The 19,356-nt window shown below is 40.0% G+C and overlaps 1 protein-coding gene across 2 annotated transcripts in view; it reads right to left on the bottom strand.

The window, feature by feature from the left end:
* The window catches only part of LOC126268028 (integrin alpha-PS5-like), a 554,707-nt gene that overhangs the window by 116,643 nt on the left and 418,708 nt on the right, over nucleotides 1-19,356 (bottom strand). For both annotated transcript variants that reach the window (XM_049973448.1, XM_049973449.1), the window contains exons 14-15: nucleotides 18,986-19,085; nucleotides 12,318-12,468 (exon numbers count right to left, since the gene is read on the bottom strand). In XM_049973448.1, the coding sequence (XP_049829405.1) occupies nucleotides 12,318-12,468; nucleotides 18,986-19,085 (251 nt within the window). The remainder of the gene's footprint in view (nucleotides 1-12,317; nucleotides 12,469-18,985; nucleotides 19,086-19,356) is intronic.

Here is a 19,356-nt window from a genome sequence, read left to right as displayed (position 1 = left end):
TGTCCTGCCTACTCATTGAAAATGGGGTGTCTAGGAAACCTGCTTTCTCAGATTGCTAGACCACAATTCAAGCAAATCATATTAATGAATTTTTATTAGAATAAGATAAATGACAATACCTAACTTTGTGAATTTACAATGGTATGTCATAAGCAGTTGGTGATAGTCAAATAAGAAGTCTCTTCAGTGTATACAACTACTAATACAAGTGAAACAATACAGTTCATAAGTCACTGCTGTATTATTCATAGAATCTTCAACTGGGCACGTCCACTGGTTTTGTTGCCCAAACCTTCATGTCGAATTCACCTCTGTATTGACTTTATGTCTACAGTCAACCTCCAAACTGTGATTCATACTTATCCATTGCAATGCCCAGAGGATTCATGACAGATTAGGCACTGGTCGTTACTTTTCATAACTTGATTTGAGTGACGCATATCTTCAAATACCACTAGATGAAGAATCTCAAAAAAGTGTGGGTTATGAACATTCATTTAGGCTTGTTTAAATATTTGTGCTCGCCTTTTGGCAGTGCTTCCACACCTGCCATTTTCCAACAGTATTTGGAAAAGCTGAGTACTCAAGTGCCATACTGTTCAAACTATTTGGGCAATATTGCCGTAGCAGGTAATACACCTAAAAAATACATTGCAAATTTGCATGATTTGTTTTGTGTGTTATCTGATGCTGGACTAAAGTGTCAACTGGACAAATGTAATTTTTTTAAATGAGAATTAAACACCTTTGTCATGTCATAAGCAGTCCAGTTGTACATTCTCTTCAATTACATTTGTTAGACATACGAGATTTGCCAGTTCCTTGCAATGTCACAGAATTGTAGTAGGTTTCAGGGAAAAAGAACTATTGCAGTTCCTACTATACAAATCACAGCTCCATTGCATCACTTGTGTCACAAAAAATGTCCCCATTGTTTGGACAGCTGAGTGCCAAGAACCTTTTCAAAAACTAAAGGTGCATTACTCAGTGATTGATACTTGGTTCACTTGATCCTGAGAAACCAGTTTGTGTTGCAAGATACACTTCTTCTTACAGAATCAACGCAGTGCTTTCACAAGAATTGGTTATAAAGACAGGCCTATTGTTTTTGCATCAAAGGTGTTGTACAAAGCTCAGTGTAACTATTCACAAACAGAGAAAGAGGTACTGGCTATTTTGCATGTTGTCACCAAATTCCACCACTATTTATATGGCAGAAAATTGTACTTAGTAGTGGATCACAAGCTATTGTAGTCCTTGTTTCATCTGATGAAGCCGGTTCCTGTGTGATCTGCCCAAAAATTGCCATGATGGGCTTTCTTGTTGTCTCAGTACCAATACGAGATTGTGTATCATCCGACGGCTAAACATGGTAATGCAGATGTGCTTTCATATCCTCTGATTGGCCCTGATACAGACCTTGATGCTTCTGCTGCATCTTGACATCACATCGATGCTCAGGATTCTGAATTACTTCATTCCTTTCCTGTGAACTATAGGAAAATTACACAGACCAGGGAAGCTGATTCAGATTTGAACATTTTGCTACAATACATTTGCACATCTTGGCCCCACTCATTGCACAGCATAAAGAACTCTGTAATGTGCTGATACTTTGCACATCGGCATAGCCCCACTATACAGCAAGATGTGATTCTTATTCAAAATGACATTAGACAGTCACATTTGTTCATCCCTAAAGCCTCGGAAAATAAGTGTTGCTCTTACTTCACTAAGGACACTGGCGGACTGTTCATATGAAACAGTTTGCATGTCAACACTGTACTTGGCAGGGTATGAAATCACAGTGTCATGCATGTGAAGAAAACCAGTCCATTCCACCACAAAAGATCTCTGCTTGGCCTGATTTGCAATCACCTTGGCAATGTGTGCACATAGATGTGTGGGCAGGAAACAACAGGTAGCTACACAGTTCATGAAGATATCAGCATCCATTGCTGACAAGTCAGGAGGTTAGCAAGTTGAGTGTCTAGGTATCTGTGAGCTTTCATATTTTACTTTTTCAGTTAGTCTTGCCAAGAAGGGTAGAAAATATGTATTCTGTGAGCAATAGCAGGAGAAGCTGGCCAAGCAGGAAGAGCTAGCCTCAGTTCACAAACAGTTGAATGTGCTATAAACAGCCATCTTCAGGCTGCTTGCTTTTTGTATAGTGGTGGTGGAGTTTCTGGCATATTACATGGGACACCTCAGGTGTCACTTGTTTTGGTCATGAGCCCTGCTGTTGAGGCACCTCCTACTGAATGCAGTGGGTCTGCCCTCACTGCACTGTTTGTGGTGTGATGCAAAGCATTCATGTCTCTAGTGACAGAGGGCAATGTGGAGGCTGGGCACCTACTTTTCATGTGAGTGAACATGCGGTCAGTTCTTCAGCAGGGACTGAGCAGGCACATGCAAGGGCTTGCTAATAATCAGGAACTCCATCATTAGGTGTGTTACGGAGCCCCTGAGGAAGATTGCATTCACTGCTGGAAAGAAAGCCAATGTGCACTTAGTATATCTTCTAGACAGCCTCACTCAGAATGTGCAGCTATCGAGCATGCAGGGTGCAATCATCTGCACATTGTGGCTCACACTGGCACCAATGATAACTGTCACATAGCCTCTGAGGCTATCCTCAATTCCTACAGGCAGCTGGAGGAGTTGATGAAGACAGCTGCCCTCACACACAGGTTGCAAGCAGTGCTTGCAATTCACAGCATTGTTCCCAGGGCCCATCAGGACCCTCTGGTTTGAAACTGAGTGGATGGTCTCAGCCAAAGGCCTTGTCAACTCTGTGATAAATATGCCTGCAGATTTATAGACCTGTGTTATTGGGTGGGGATTTGTAGAAATTCCCTTGATAGGTCAAGGATGCACTAAATGAACAAAATGGCCACACAGGTAGAGGACTACTCGGGAAGTGCACAAGGGTTTATTTTAGGCTAAGCAGTAATTTAATTTTCAGACAGTGATAACAAACCACTTTCAGAGTAAAGACACTTTGACTGTCAAAATTTTATTAGTAAACTGACAAAGTCCTCAAAACAAAGATACTGAATTTTTACTGCCCTCCAGGAAAGTTCTCATTGTCAAATTATTATCTGGACCAAGAACTGGCTAGACACAAAAGCAGGAAGCTCTGAGATATTTAACGAGTGATAGACCACTTACCAGAAAGGTAGATTAGACACCATATATTTGGGGGGGGGGGGGGGGGGGGGTCATTGCAGTAGACCAAAATATTGTTTCTATTGGAGTTGAAACTGAATGTGACACTGAAGTTATCTAGTTGTGTATAACAGGTATAGGAGAGAGTAAGTTAACTTCTGGATGTTTTTTCTGGGCATTTGATTCCACTGTGACAGTTCTAGAAACATTCAAAGAATTTCTAAGGATTGTAGGACGTAGATATCCAGATCCTGTGATACTAGTTGGGAGCACCTTTAAACTACTGAGTACAGATGTAGACAACCATGGATTCATTGCTGGGCATAAAGAAAGAGTCTTTCAAAGTACTTTTGAACACGTTTTCTAACAACTGCCTTTTGCAGCTAGTTTGGCACCCCACACACAAAAGAAATATCTTAGACCTTATAGCTACAGACTGGTCAGATGTTTTCAATGGTGTTGATATACAGAAGGGAATTAGTGATCGTGATGTTACCATACCAGTTATGGTTATGAAAGTTGATAAATTGGTCAAGAAGGCTAGGAGAGAGTTTTTGCTAGAAAGATCAAATAAGCATTTGTTAGCATCTCATTTAGACAATGAACTGCAAGCACTTAGTTCCAATATGATGGACATAGAGGAATTGTGAGCAGAGTTTAAACAGATTGCAAATCATGCTCTGGACAAATATACAGATGGTAAATCATGCTCTGGACAAGTTTGTGGATTGTAAATTATGCCCTGGACAAGACTGTGCCTAGTTAAGTGGATTAAGGATGAAAAAGACCCACTATCATTTAACAACAGAATTTGGAAAATGCTGAGGAAGAAAAGGCTGTTGGACTCTTCACTGAAAAGAGAATGCACAAATGATGAGAGGAAAAGTTTGTAGAGAATCATGCACCTGTGAAAAGATATACAGGCATCTATGTATACAACAGCTACCAATGTCATATCTTATCAAAAGATCTGGCTGGAAACCCAAAAAAATTCTAGTTCTATGGAAAACTGCTAAGTGGGTATAAGCCTTCCATCCAGTGACTCATTGACAGGTCTAGTGTGGCAGTTGAATATAGCAAAATGAAAGCCAAAGCTTTAAATTCTGTATTTAAGGAATTGTTCATTAAGTAGACTAAACATACTTTCATTTAACCATCACACAGAGTACAGTATGGATAACATAGTAGTCATCCCTGATGTAGACAAACAACTGAAATAGTTGAAAACAAATAAGTTGCCACCTCGAGATGGAATCCTATTTGGTCCTATTTGGTTTTACAAAGATTAAAAAATTGGAAATTTGTGGTAAGGTCTTATGGGACCAAACTGCTGACTTCCTTAAACTAGCTTATGATAAGGACGACACATGCACACCCATGCCCAAGGGAGGACTCAACCCTCTGATGGGGAGAGCCGCTTACAAAGCGTATTCTATTGCATTGGTCCCTCACTTAGCTTGATTTTATCATGCTCCCCTCACCATGTACCAAGTCCCAAGTGACTAGAAAAAGCACAAGTGACACCTGTATATAAGGGTAAAAGAACACTTCCACAAAATTGCAGACCATTATCCTCAACATTTGTTTGCTGCAGAATTCTAGAACATATTCTGAGTTCGAACATAATAGATTTCCTCAAGACAGAAAAGCTTATGTCCACAATCAGCATAGCTTTAGAAATTCAGCTTGCTCTTTCTCACTTGGTATACTGTGAACCATGGATGAAGAGCGACAGGCAGATTCTATATTCATAGATTTCTGAAATGCATTGGACACGTCACCCCACTGCAGGCTATTAGCAAAGGTACCAGCATACAAAATAAGTTCCCAGATGTGTGAGGGGCTCCAAGAATCTGTAAGTAATAGAATGTAGTACACTGACCTCAATGGCGAGTGATCATCTGAGATGAGGATATCATCAGGAGTGCCACAGGGAAGTGCAATAGAAGTGCTATGATTTTCTGTAAACATAGATTATTGGACAGAGAGAAGATGGGAACAATTGATGGTGTTAGGGAAAGTGTCAAAGATGAGTGACTGTAGGATGATACAAGATCTAGTTGGTGTGATGAATGCCAACTGACTGTAAATGTAGAGAAGTGAAAGTCAGTGCAGATGAGTATGAAAAACAAACCCTTACTGTTCAGATACAGTATTATTAGTGTCCTGTTTGACACAGTCATGTCATTTAAATATTTGGGTGTAGCACTGCACAGTAATATGAAAGGGAACAAGAATGTGAGGACTGTGTCAGGTAAGGTAAATGGTCAACTTTAGTTTACTGGGGCAGTTTCAGGGAAGTGTGGTTTATCTGTAAAGGAGACTATATGTAGGATAGTAGTGTGTCCTATTCATGAGTACTGCTCAAGTGTTTGAGATCTGCACCAGGTTGAAATAAAGGAGGACATCTAATCAATTCAGAGGTGTGCTACTGGATCTGTTATTGTAAGATTCAAACAACACATAAGTGTTACAGAGATTCTTCAGGAACTCAAATGGGTATCTCTGGAGGGGAGGCAATATTCTTTTCATGGAACATGATTCAGGAAATTCAGAGAACAGGTATTTGAAGCTGACTGCAGGATGAACCTACTGTCACCATCATATATTTCACATTAGGGTGATGAAGTTCATACACTAGAAATTAGGCCTTATATAGAGGCATATGGACAGTCATTTTTCTCGTACTCTGTGTGCAAGTGGAAAAGTAAAGGCAATGATTGGTACTGTTACAAGATATTTTTTGCTGTGCAGCATGTAGCGACTGGTGGAGTATCTACACTACTGGGCATTAAAATTGCTACACCAAGAAGAAACGCAGATGATAAATAGGTATTCATAGGACAAATATATTATACTAGAACTGACATGTGATTACATTTTCATGCAATTTGGGTGCATAGATCCTGAGAAATCAGTACCCCAAACAACCACCTCTGGCCGTAATAATGGCCTCGATACCCCTGGGCATTGAGTGAAACAGAGCTCGGATGGGATGTACAGGTACAGCTGCCCATGCTGCTTCAACACAATACCACAGTTCATCAAGAGTAGTGACTGGCATATTGTGACAATCTAGTTGCTCGGCCACCATTGACCAGACGTTTTCAATTGGTGAGAGATCTGGAGAATGTGCTGGCCAGGATAGCAGTCGAACATTTTCTGTATCCAGAAATGCCCATACAGGACCTGCAACATGTGGTCGTGCATTATCCTGTCCACTGTTCAAAGTACCGTCAATGCGAACAAGAGGTGACCGAGATGTGTAACCAATGGCACCCCATACCATCACACCGGACAATACTCCAGCATGGTGACGATGAATACACGCTTCCAATGTGCCAGACACAGATGCAACCACCATGATGCTGTACACAGAAACTGGAGTCATATGAAAAAATGACTTTTTGCCATTTGTGCACCCACGTTTGTTGTTGAGTACACCATTGCTCCTGTCTGTGATGCAGCATCAAGGGTAACTGCAGCCATGGTCTCCGAGCTGATAGCCAATGCTGCTACAAATGTCGTCGAACTCTTCGTGCAGATGGTTGTTGTCTTGCAAATGTCCCCATCTGTTGACTCAGGGATCGAGACGTGGCTGCACGATCCGTTACAGCCATGCAAATAAGATGCCTGTCATCTCAACTGCTAGTGATTTGAGGCCATTGGAATCCAGCACGGTGTTCCATATTACCCTCCTGAACCCACCAATTCCATATTCTGCTAACAGTCATTGGATCTCGACCAATACGAGCAGCAATGTCGCAATATGATAAACTGCAATCACGATAGGCTACAATCCGACCTATATCAAAGTCAGAAACGTGATGGTATGCATTTCTCCTCCTTACTCCTGGCATCACAACAACATTTCACCAGGCAATGCCAGTCAACTGCTGTTTGTGTATGAGAAATCAGTTGAAACTTTCCTCATGTCAGCATGTTGTAGGTGTTGCCACAGGGGCCAACCTTGTGTGAATGTTCTGAAAAGCTAATCATTTGCATACCACAGCATCTTCTTCCTGTTGGTTAAATTTTGCATCTGTAGCATGTCATCTTTGTCATGTAGCAATTTTAATGGCCAGTAGTGTATGTACATGTAGATGTAGATAGGAGAGAAGATTTTGAAACTGTGTAAGAATGAATATAGAGGGATTTAGCCTTGAGTCCAGATCATGAAGGAGTCTTCAGTGGCCCTGAACCCACAAGGGGTTTAGTATCTTGACTGGCTAGGAACAGTTCCTCAAACTGACTAATAAACATGCTGGCACTTGTCTGTGCTATACAGATGCTAGAAGCTATTCTGTGGATACATTTTTGAATCTTCCTCAAAGTTAAATGTAAGGATACAGTTCATCAGTTGTATAAAGATGGGTTTGTAATTTGTAAGACTTTGCCATTACAGTGGCAAGACCAAGGGCATGGGGCTGTTGGTAGATAGGGAGGTGTCCCAAACACTGACTAGCAAGTGTCCAGGAAATTGGGATGGGGAAGGTTGACAGTGCTTTAGTGCTTTATCAAAGTCACTTAGGGAAACTCCTTTCCCGGAATGCCTTAATTTTTTAGGACTTTAAATTTTTTCCTTGGTTTCATCTATTTCCTTACAGTCTTTCAAAATGTGTATTGCTATTCTTTCTGACTTTGCTATGATTTCTTTCATTCAGAAGATAGTTTCCTGTAGAGGTAATATTACCCTATTCTGCTTTTTCTCTCCCCAGTAAAATTGAATATAAGCTCTTTTTCATCTCCACTTCCATGAGATCTTCTTCTGTTTTCCACTCCCATGGATATTCAAGATTATGGACCACTTACCTGAACTACTGACAATATTTCAGGAGGACATGCAGAGCTACTTGTCAGAATATGCACAATTGCCCTGAATGCAGTGACATTGTGATGGGTTTTCCTTACATTGTAATGGGTTTCCCTTAGTCACTACCATTCTTGTTTACTGTAATTTCACAGCATGTTTCTGATAAGGACCATAGGAGGAGAAGTGCTATAATACTGTGACCGGGTGGTACAACACATGATCCAATGGACAGGTAGCTAGTAAATAAATAGTAAATTAGAAGGAATACTATTTTCAAAGAAATCACTAATCTTTTAGTTATACTAAACAGCTGCTGTTTATCTTCTGTTATTGGCTTGATATTTACTTGGTTACAGTGGTATTTTTAAATAAAAATAGTTAGCTACATTGGTAACAGAGAAGGATGGTCTATAATGGACTATTATTGGCAATGAGGCTTTACAATGTTTACTGTTACTTGTCATGCAAATTAAAGGAATTTTCATTCTTGAATATAGGTTAACAGATAATTTGTGAAAGCAATGGTCAATAAGCTAACTTTTTAACTTTATTTTGAATTTACTTTGAGTCTTGATATCACTTTTTTGTCATGTGGGAGCAATTTGCATCCATTTGCATGAGAGTATGTAGCTCTAGTCTGAACCTTACATTAAGAGGCATAGTCTATATGAGGTTCAGTCTTATGTCTTATATCATGACTATGTAAATCATATTGTAGCTGAAACTTGATTTATATTATAAACAACAAAGTTCTTTAATGATCAAATGAAGTGGAAGTGAATGAAACAACTCCATGATCCTCAAGTGACATCTGCAGGGTGTGTGAATACCTATGTCACATAACGTTCTTAGTGCTCACTTCTGCTACTCAAGCACATTATTTACATCAGGTACATTATCTTATAAGGATAAATTGTAACTACTCATTAAATATAATAAGAACAGAGTAGCAGCACAAATGAAAAGCTGACAGACAGCTGAGCCTTTGAACAATTCTTTCTTCAGAAAGCTGATTGAAAAACCCACTGTTCTCATCTGGCTCTACAGACTGACTGGTCTGATTGAAAAACCCACTGTTCTCATCTGGCTCTATAAACTGACTGGGGCGAGTATCTTGATGAAAAATAGTGAAACAGAGAAACCTGAATGACCAGATGGCAGTTCGAAACATGTTTCAATCTTAGCTTTTAGTTGGTTCCACACAGATTATGACAATGCCTCATTTTTAATATCTGTAACCAATTCATTGCCAAAAATCTTTTTTCACATAGCTCAGAAAGGAAAGGATATAGTGAACTGTAGGTCTTCCTGAAGTTACAAACCAACATTACCTAGTGTATGTCATCAAGAAACTAATATCCTGCACCTCTTTCTCCTACATACAGCCAACACTCCTCACACACTAGCTGATCATACAAAAGGGAGTGCATCGTTCATCATATAATTCTATCCAGAACTGGAGTAACTAAACAACATTCTTCACTTCTTGTCATGCCCTAAAATGAGGACTATTTGCCCACATTTCCCACTGTGTTATTCTGCCATGCACCCTATCTATGTCACATCATTTTTAGTTCATATGATAATGCTACCCCCGTTCCTCTGCTTGAGGGGTCATATGCCTACCGAAAACCTATATCTAACATCTGCCCCATACATGTGCTAGCCATTTCAGTTCAAGCCCTGCCAGTGACATTTGCTGCCCTATCTAACATAGAAGCATCTGTGACAGCAGCCACATGAGATACCAACTCCTCTAGAACCACTTTTCAGTGTTCTGCATGGGACTTATCAATACATACAGAATGTGACTGATAAACTGTGGCCAGACATAAAATGAACTACATCCTGCTCAGCATAATGCAGTTGTCTTCAATGGCAGTTTCAGAACTAATGATATCTGTGCCATATGCCTTTCATGTCTGCAAATCACTGGCTTCAATTAATGCAAGTTTCTATTAGTCACTCTGCCACTACTCTGTCTCACACTCAATCATCACAACATGAGGTGGTGCAGTAAAAGACAATGGTATTTCATATGGGAAGGTAATATTAAAACAAATTAGCACTCAATCACAATTATTAGTCTTATTAACCAGGTTTCAACACTTTTAAGAGTGATTTCATCAGAATTTGAGTGTTTAAAGTGGCCTATAACATAATTACATATTTATGGGAAAAGAATTTTTTTACATAAAAGTGTAAGTACTAACTAACAACACAAGACAGAGACAGTACTTACATGTCACATATAAAATAAATGACAGGCCATAAGGGCTTGAGTCACAATTTTTTTTTTTTTTTTTTTTTTAAAAAAAAGAATGCATGAAGGTGAGCCACTATGGACTGCTCATACCTGTACAGACACAAGTTGCAAAGGACTCCATGGGGAATATGAGAGAGTGGTGGCTGAACTCTCCATCCAGCCATCCAGATTTAGAATTGCTGTAATTTCCACAGGTTACTTAAGGAAAATGCCACTATTATTCCTTTGAAAAGGACACACTGATTTTTTCCCTCCATTCCAATGAGTTAAGTGTAAAATACATTGATGTGCTAACTTGTTCATAGTTTCTTCCTTAAGAAAGTGAAGACTAGATGAAAATTGTGGGAAAATTATTTATTATATATTCATGGAAGCACATCATAGGTACAATACCCTACAAGTATGTGAAAAACAACTATATTACGTAAATATGGAAGGAAAATCCTTGATGGAATCTAAATAATGTAAGCACTGATGGTAGTAGCTCACCAAGTCATTAAAACATGGAATCATACACAAGGTGTATCATAATTAATGGCATAAACAAATTCAGTTGAATGTACATGATACTAGAAACAAAAAGGTGTCGATAAACATAGGTTCAAAAGTGTATAATTTAAGAGCTATGAGCAATTTTTCATCTTCGATACTGTCAAACAAAACTCTTTTACTGCAAGTTTTTCGATTTCCACATTTTGGGAACTGGTAGTATGGACCAAAACAAGAAAAACAGTCCATTAAACATGTGATCCAAAATGCATTCCTTAAGAACAGCGAGCACTTGTTCATCTTTCCTACTTTAAAACACAACTCTTCTAATGCTCAAGTGCTCATAACTCTTAAGGTATGTGTTTTAGAGCTCATGTTTGCCGGACATTTTTTTCTTATTTTGGTCCATACTACCACTTACAAAAATACAGAAAGCAAAGAACTTGCAGTAGAAGAGATTTGTTTCACATTATCGAAGATGAGAAACTGCTCGTAGCTATTGAGATATGCATTTTTGACCCAATGTTTACTGAGACATTTCTCCTTCTACTGTCATGTAATTTCAACTGTGTGCATTTAAGCCATTAATTATGATATCCCTTGTATAGGCACAAAAATGAAGCTGAGAAATTTTCTAGGTTTTACATCAATCCTTTCAGAGCTACAGACACCCATATACAGATATATACACATGATAGTCAACACTGTCCTGGATGACTACATTGTGCCAGCACTGCAGCTCAGATGGTGTGGGAGCCTCAGTAGAGTAGCCAAACTATGTCCAAGAGCAGATTTGACTGGCCAATGGCTGAACACATTGTGCTCAATTTCAATGGGTGATTCACAACCTGTGCCATCCAGATCCTTCCCCACAGCACTAGAGTCTCTGAATTGCATTGATGGGGCTTGTTCTTATAACACATTCTTCAATCCCACACTCTTTTCCACAGCCTCCATCTTCTTCTGTTATACCTCCCTCTTCCAGTGTTCTCTTTTCCTCTCACAATTCCCTCCTCCACATCATTGTGTGTTAAGCACATCTCCTCCTGCCAACGTCCAGAGTGAGTTCTCCTGTGCCACACTTCTGCACCATGCGGCTGCTGCCTCTCTCTACCAGTCACCAGCCTCCCCTCTTCAACACCCCCTTCCATACCCACTTTCTTTTATTGCCCACTTGCTCCATTCTGCACACCCCTAACCCCAACTGAAATGCAGTGCCTGCACAATGTAGTCAAATGGTTCATTGTAACTGTTCAGATGTAAGTGTCTGTACAGTTTCTCTATAGCTCTGAAGCAGACATTGCCTGAAAGCCAGCAAAGTTCTCAGTCCAGTTGATGTACATATCAATGACTCAGTTCCTGAACTAATTGAAGAGTTGCTAATGTTAATTCTTAAGCTATTTAAGAACATACCTACATATAAATTGTTATAAATTCATTGTTAATTGAAAGAAAAGGAACTGCAATAACTTTTGCAACTGACATCATTCCAAGGTTCATGACCATTGCAAGTTACTGGAACAGGGACTTCACTTGAATGTAATTTATTGTTTATCAGCATTAACAGAAGACTGGTGTTACCTGGGATTCTTAACAGAGCATGCCATCTGCAAACATGCATCACACTTTTCATCTTTTCCACAGGCATTAACAAATTTAACTATTTTTGTATCTTTCAGCTGAGACTGAGACTCATCCACCACTGTACAGTTCTTGCAGAAAGCATCTTCCCCTTTGAAAACAAAATTAAAAATTAGGTTTTTCACTAAATCATAACATTTAAAAACGGTCATAGTTAATTTAATCACAGTTTTACTAATTTGAGTATGGTTCGTGGCTTCCACAACTTACAACAGTTTCATTTAAGAATAACATAGGTCATATGAGAATAAAGTAATTTATGACTGAAGCAGTATTTTCAACCTCTGCTATAATGCTCGGTTGCAGATGTTCTGGCGACAGTATTGTTTGTATTAAATAATAATTGCAACAAGTGATATTTTAGGGATCAATGAAGAACTGGTGTTGGTGGACGACATAGAGTAGTATAGAATGTAGATATATCAGAAGTCCCTACATGTAGGATTACATAAAACAGTATTACTTTCTCAAGCATATTTAAATTTCTACATGTACTTTCTATTCTAGTTTCATTAAGCCATAATTTGTGAATTACCATTACAGAATGTTACTCTGGCTTAATAAGACAATTGCATCATAGTACATTTAAAATCAGAATAGCATAATGATAATGGAAATTCCAGGATGGAAGAATCTGCAAAATCAGGGAAAGGCAACCTTTCCTTTAGCAGACCAATGCATGACACACAGAAACACATTACAGAAAACACTATTCACGCTAATTTGATTTTTTGTTCTTTTTTCTCGTAAAAGCATACACACATGCATGTAAGCATGCATGCATGCACGCACGCGCACACGCACACACACACACACACACACACACACACACACACACACACACACACACACACACACACATGCATTCTTGCAGGCAAGGGAAGACTGATTGTTAATGAGCATAGTCACCTAGGTAGATGGAGGTGTGGAAGGAGTAGGGAAGGATGCATGAGACAAGGAGGGTTAGAGGGATAGTGTGAGGTAGATCTTTTGACAGATGACTCACTGGCTTCACAAGATAAATGGAGTTCATAGGATAGAGAACATCAGATATAACGAAAGAGAGGGGAGTAAAGGAAAGAAAAATGGAGGTGAAGTGGGAGATGGGGAGGAAAAAGAGAAAGCCTGAGTCCAAAAGGGGGGGAAGGGGGGAGAGAGGGAGAGAAAGGGAAGAATACCCACGCTGAGTGAGGTGGTACAGTGGTCGCATTCTGGGCTTGCATTCAGGAGATGATGGTTCAAACTTTGGTCTTACCACCATGATTTAGATTTTTTGTGATTACTTTACATCATTTGAGACAAATGCCAGGATGGTTCCTTTGAAAAAGCTTAGCCACTTTCTTTCACAAGGCTTCCAAAATCTCGCCTTGGGCTCCATCTCTAATTACCTTTTGTCAATGGGACATCAAACACTAATCTCATCCTCTTCCAAAGAATGCCCACATAGGGAGCAGGAAGAGTGATGGAAGAAGGCAGTACATAATCTGGACAGAGAAGGATTGATATGGACCAAAAGAGAAGGAAAAGGTAAGGTCAGGCAGTAGGGAAAATATCAGCAGAAGTTTAGGCTAAGGAGATTGTGATAGGGCAAGATATGCTGGAGAGACAGTTCCTACCTGCATAGTTCAGAGAAACTTGTGGTGGAAGGGAGTATCCAAATGGCACTTGTAGTGAAGCAGCTGTTGAAGTCATTTATGTTGTGGTGCTCAGCTCATTGAGCAATTGGATGGTCAGGTTTGCAATTTGCCACAGTGAGTCATTGGCATTCAAATGCATAGGCAGCTGATTGCTTGTCATTCCCACATAGAATGCTTTGCAGACAGAGCCATATGTCTCCCTGTGTCTGTATGGGTGTGGATGGATACATGTGTGTGTGTGTGTGTGCAAGTGTATACCTGTCCTTTTTTTCCTCTAAGGTAAGTCTTTCCGCTCCTGGAAAGACACCAACCACCATCTTTCCCTCTCCTTCTCTCTTTCCTGATGGAGCAACTGCCAGCTGTGAAAGCTCGAATTTTGTGTGTATGTTTGTGTTTGTTTGTGTGTCTATCAACCTGCCAGTGCTTTTGTTTGGTAAGTATATATAAAGATTCAAAGACTTACCATGCGGGAAAGTGCCGGTAGACAGCCACAATAAAATAACACACAATCACACACCCAAAATTTCTAGCTTTTGCAACCAACGATTGCTTCTTCAGGAAAGAGGGAAGGAGAGGGAAAGACGAAAGGATGTGGGTTTTAAGGGAGAGGGTAAGGAGTCATTCCAATCCTGGGAGCGGAAAGACTTACCTTAAGGGGAAAAAAGGATAGGTATATACTCGTGCGAACACACACACACACACACACACACACACACACACACACACACACACACACACACATATCCATCCATATATATGCAGACACAACCGTGGGTTACAAAAGCTAGAAATTTTGTGTGTGTGTTTGTGTGTTATTTTATTGTGCCTGTCTACCGGCACCATCCACACATACAGACACAAGTAGACATTTGCTGTCTGCTTGTGTCTGTCTATGTGCGGATGGATATGTGTGTGTGTGCGAGTGTACACCTGTCCTTTTTTCCCCCTAAGGGAAGTCTTTCCGCTCCCAGGATTGGAATGACTCCTTACCCTCTCCCTTAAAACCCACATCCTTTCGTCTTTCCCTCTCCTTCCCTCTTTCCTGAAGAAGCAACCGTTGGTTGCAAAAGCTAGAAATTTTGGGTGTGTGATTGTGTGTTTTATTCATTGTGCCTATTTACCGGTGCTTTCCCGCTTGGTAAGTCTTTTCTTTCTAGCAAGAAGTGTGAGTAATTAAGGAAAAAGAACATAAGCCAAAGGGGAATAGTGTGTGATAATCCTTAAGGAAGGTCAGTCTGCCAAATATTTTGATGTCTGGAAGGTTAGTGGGACTCTTATAACACAAGTAAACACATTTGTATGAATAGTGTATAAAGGTAGAGTATATACCAAGAGCATAAAAGTTGAAAAGTAGAGGGGGACTCTAGAGTACTAAATGAAGTATTAAAAAGTGAGTGTGATGTGTGGAATGAATTTTGTAATTTTACCAGAGGATATTTAATTATAATGTACTTGAATATGTATACGCGGGTAATGAACCAAGAGGCCTACCCATAAAGGATAAGGAGGGCACCCCCAGCATTTATGGGAAATGAAGGGCAGATAGGCAGACCTAAGAAAGGTTGACCTATATTGTGCAGACAGGAGGGGCACCAAGAAGGGGATTGGCCTGTACCATAGGAGTATAGGAATTTAAAGGGGCATACCTACTGAAACGGAAGAAGGAAGGTCACTCATAAGGTGCATCCATGTGTAAGGTATAGATGCTGATCCAAGGGGAAAAGGACAGTATCATGACAGAAGTCACACATTTTGTATAAATTATTCTGGAAAGTTTGAATTCTATATTTCATTAGCATTATTATGTTTTCTGAGTGTCAATAGGAACATTTTTATTTTGCCCAAGTTCCTCCAGACTAGGAGAGGTAGTACAGAGAATTAGACTAAAGGTTGCAATATTCAAGGGTCCATGACACCTGGAGTTTACGATTGGAAAAGGAGCATAAAATAAAAACTTTGGTACTGTCGATTTTTAGATATTGAAAGAGCTAACGCCAACATGGATTGAAAGGTTCATGTTTTATAATTGTAGTAGAATGGAGAAAAGGAATGACCAAGCAATAAGAACAAGAGTATTTATGATTATTAATAGAAAGAGATGTATTGTTGAGAATTGAAGTGTTGTCCTATGTGATATTAATGTACATGGTAATTATGTATAAAATATCATGTGTTTGATCTAAGGAGGGGGATATTTTGTGATTCAAGGATTTCCACATAAATTCTGGAACCACTCAACCTTCTGCCACCTCAAACACGAGATGTTTTAAAGATAAGTATGAGAGAGAGAGCCTATTTACTGTGCTACACATGTTTGTGTGTGCAGGATTGATATTTGTCCTGGGAGGACAAGAGCTGCGTCAGATGAGCGATGCCAACATTTGTTTGCCCCTCACACCATAGAACCTGTATGGAAGGTGCAAGGAGTAACTACGTAGTATTCCTTGGTGGTTACACAATTGTAATTGTTACAGACAATTGAAACATGATTTACCTAGAGGCTCTTACTTAATCTTGGTGTTAGACTTGCTGGAAGCAAGACCTGTTATTGAATTTCTGGTGGTTATTAAACCCACCACATTGTAATTATAGTTAATAATTTCGGATGGTTATCAGCGTAGTTGACTTACAAGAGGTTGTATGCTTATTTGAAACTTGTGGAAATGAAAATATACCTGAACTGAACTGAAAGTATGAGGGTACCAAGTTATTTCTAGTGAGAGAGAGAGAGAGAGAGAAAGAGAGAGAGAGAGAGAGAGAGAGAGAGAGAGAGAGCATTTTTTTAGTTCCTCTAACCACAATTATTTCTTCAGAGAAGACATTGTGGAGAATGACGGAGCCACATACCCATAGAAGAGGATCAGCTAAGTGTTTAACATGAGCCAACTGTAGTAAGACAAGTGTGAAGTTCGCAATCCAGTTTTGCACCACTTCTCTTGTCACCGAAACCATTACACTGCCTTTTATTGGGTAGGAGATGCCTGTACCTGGACTCCGACGGGAGGTGGTGGGTGCATGTATAGGACAGCTCTTGTGCAACTGAATCAACTGCAATGGAATGACCCATGGGATGCAGGACTGGAGTAGGGATGGACAAGGATATTCTGTTTGTGGTGGGTGATGGGACACTATTTTGGGTGACACATATAGAATTGTGGCTAACACATTCCTCATCTCAGCACATAATGACAGGTAGTCAGAGCTGACCTTTCGAGGCTAGGGTGATTCTGGGTGATCAGAACAGTGCTGGTCAGTGGCTGGTAAACATGCTTACTGGTATCAGAGGAGGAGATGGCACAAGATATGTGTTTATGGATGAGTTCAATATGATATTGCCTGTCAATAAAGGCTCTGATAAGGTGATCAGTATATTTAGGCAATCCCCACTTTCCACTTCAAATGCAGCATCCACGGTTGGTGAGGCTGTAAGCAAGAGCTTTTGACACAGAATCAGTGATGATTGTCAAAGTGGAGATGCTGCTGATGGTGTACTTGATATGAGCTGATATATTTACAGAGCTATCTGAGAGGTGAAGATCAACATCTAGGAAGGTGGCACTTGAACTGAGAAGGACCAGGTGAAGCAGATTTGAGAGTAGGTGATGAGGTAATGGGAGAAAGAACAAAGGTTTGCTGTGAGAAAATGCCGCAATGAATCAGAACCAGACAAAAATAGTAAGTGTTGTTCCAGAGGTCCACAAATAGGTTGGCCAAGGGCAGTTCCATGCAGGTACCCATGGTGTTACCACAGATATGTTTACAGATTTGGCCTTCAAGGGAGAATTAGGAAGGGTGACTTTGGGTTCTATATCAGGAATATGTTGGGAAAGGTAGTCTTCCATGGTATCAAGGTCATTGGTATGGAGGATGTTAGCATATATAGATGTCACATCCAGAGTGACTAATAAGGAGTCTAATGGTAACACGACTGGAACTGTGGGAAGGAGGTGAAAGAAGTGAGTGGTGTCTTGAATGTAGGATGGCAGGTTATGTTCAACAGTTTGGAGGTGTTGGTCAAAAAAAAGTGGGAGCATTGTACCCAGCAAAATGGGATGACCAGTGGGGAGATCTGTGGGATTGGATTTGTAGAGTTTGGGGAGAAGGTAAAAGGTAGAAGGTGGGGAAGTTTCTGGGTTGAGGAAAGAGATGGATTCTGGTATAAGATTTACAGATAGACCTAAATCCTTGAGGAGCTGCTGAGATCCTGTTGGACTTTAGGGATGGGATCATTGTTGTAGGGTTTGTATGAAAAGGTGTTAGAAAGTTGGCAGGGACCTACAGTAACATTGCCACTACGATTGATTACCAGTGTAATGGAGTCTTTGTCTCCAGGAAGGATTATAAAGTCTGGATTGACTCTCCGGCTTGGATAGGTGTGTGATCCACTCTTCCTCTCCCCCTACCCCCACCCCCTTGTGGACATTCTCAGCCCCCTACCACATCTCTCTCTCTCTCTCTCTCTCTCTCTCTCTCTGTCTCTCTCTCTCTTCCATCATTCCCCCTTTTTTTCTCCCCTCCTTGGCTCCATCTTCACCTTTCTAATCTTTCCTCCGCTCCCCTCCACCAACCCCTCTCTCTTCCTCATTCTATCCTCTGAACTTCAACCTTGTGCAGCTGCTGAGATATCTGTTAAAAGACCTCTCGCACTCTGTCCTGCCCCACTATCCCCCCTTGCCTCACACATTCATATCCCGCCACATCTTTATCTGCCCAGGTACTACTCTTAGTAACTGATAATCAATAATCAGTCTCACTGAACTTTGGGAGTACACATTTGGGAATCTGTTTGGTTGTTTGTGTGAACGTGTGTACTTTTACCAGAAGAAGAATGAGAGTTCAAAAACTAATCTGAGTCCTATTTTGTTCTTTTTTTATTTTTTAATGTTCTCACAATTTAGGTATAACCTCACAATTGATCTAACCATAGGTAGTTCTGCAGATTGTCTGCAGTGAAAGAACTACTATGCTTACCTTCTCGTTTATCCTTTCGTATCACAATAGTGTTTCCAGTTTTATTTTCCATTTCAATTAATAAATTGAGTTCAATATCTTTTAGGGTATCTGGATCCTCCTATGACAATGACAAACAATGGTTAACTGTAAGATTATAACAAATTATACAATTAACTGACAATCTTTTGGATATCAGAGCAGAGTTCTACTGAAACGTTAAGTCTCAAGCAACAAACACAAATGACCAATATAAAATGATCTCTAACAAATATTACAGTTTATAGGGTAAAAAAGACTATAACACTTGTAACTACTTGGAATGGGGGGGGGGTTAACGAGGCAATATCATTGTATGCATGAATTAGTTAATTTTTAAACATTATTTCCTT

The sequence above is a fragment of the Schistocerca gregaria genome, chromosome 4, assembly GCF_023897955.1.
Source record: "Schistocerca gregaria isolate iqSchGreg1 chromosome 4, iqSchGreg1.2, whole genome shotgun sequence".
Lineage (NCBI taxonomy): Eukaryota > Metazoa > Arthropoda > Insecta > Orthoptera > Acrididae > Schistocerca > Schistocerca gregaria.
The sequence above is the reverse complement of the archived record's forward strand: the minus strand, read 5'-3'. Positions and strand labels throughout refer to the sequence as shown.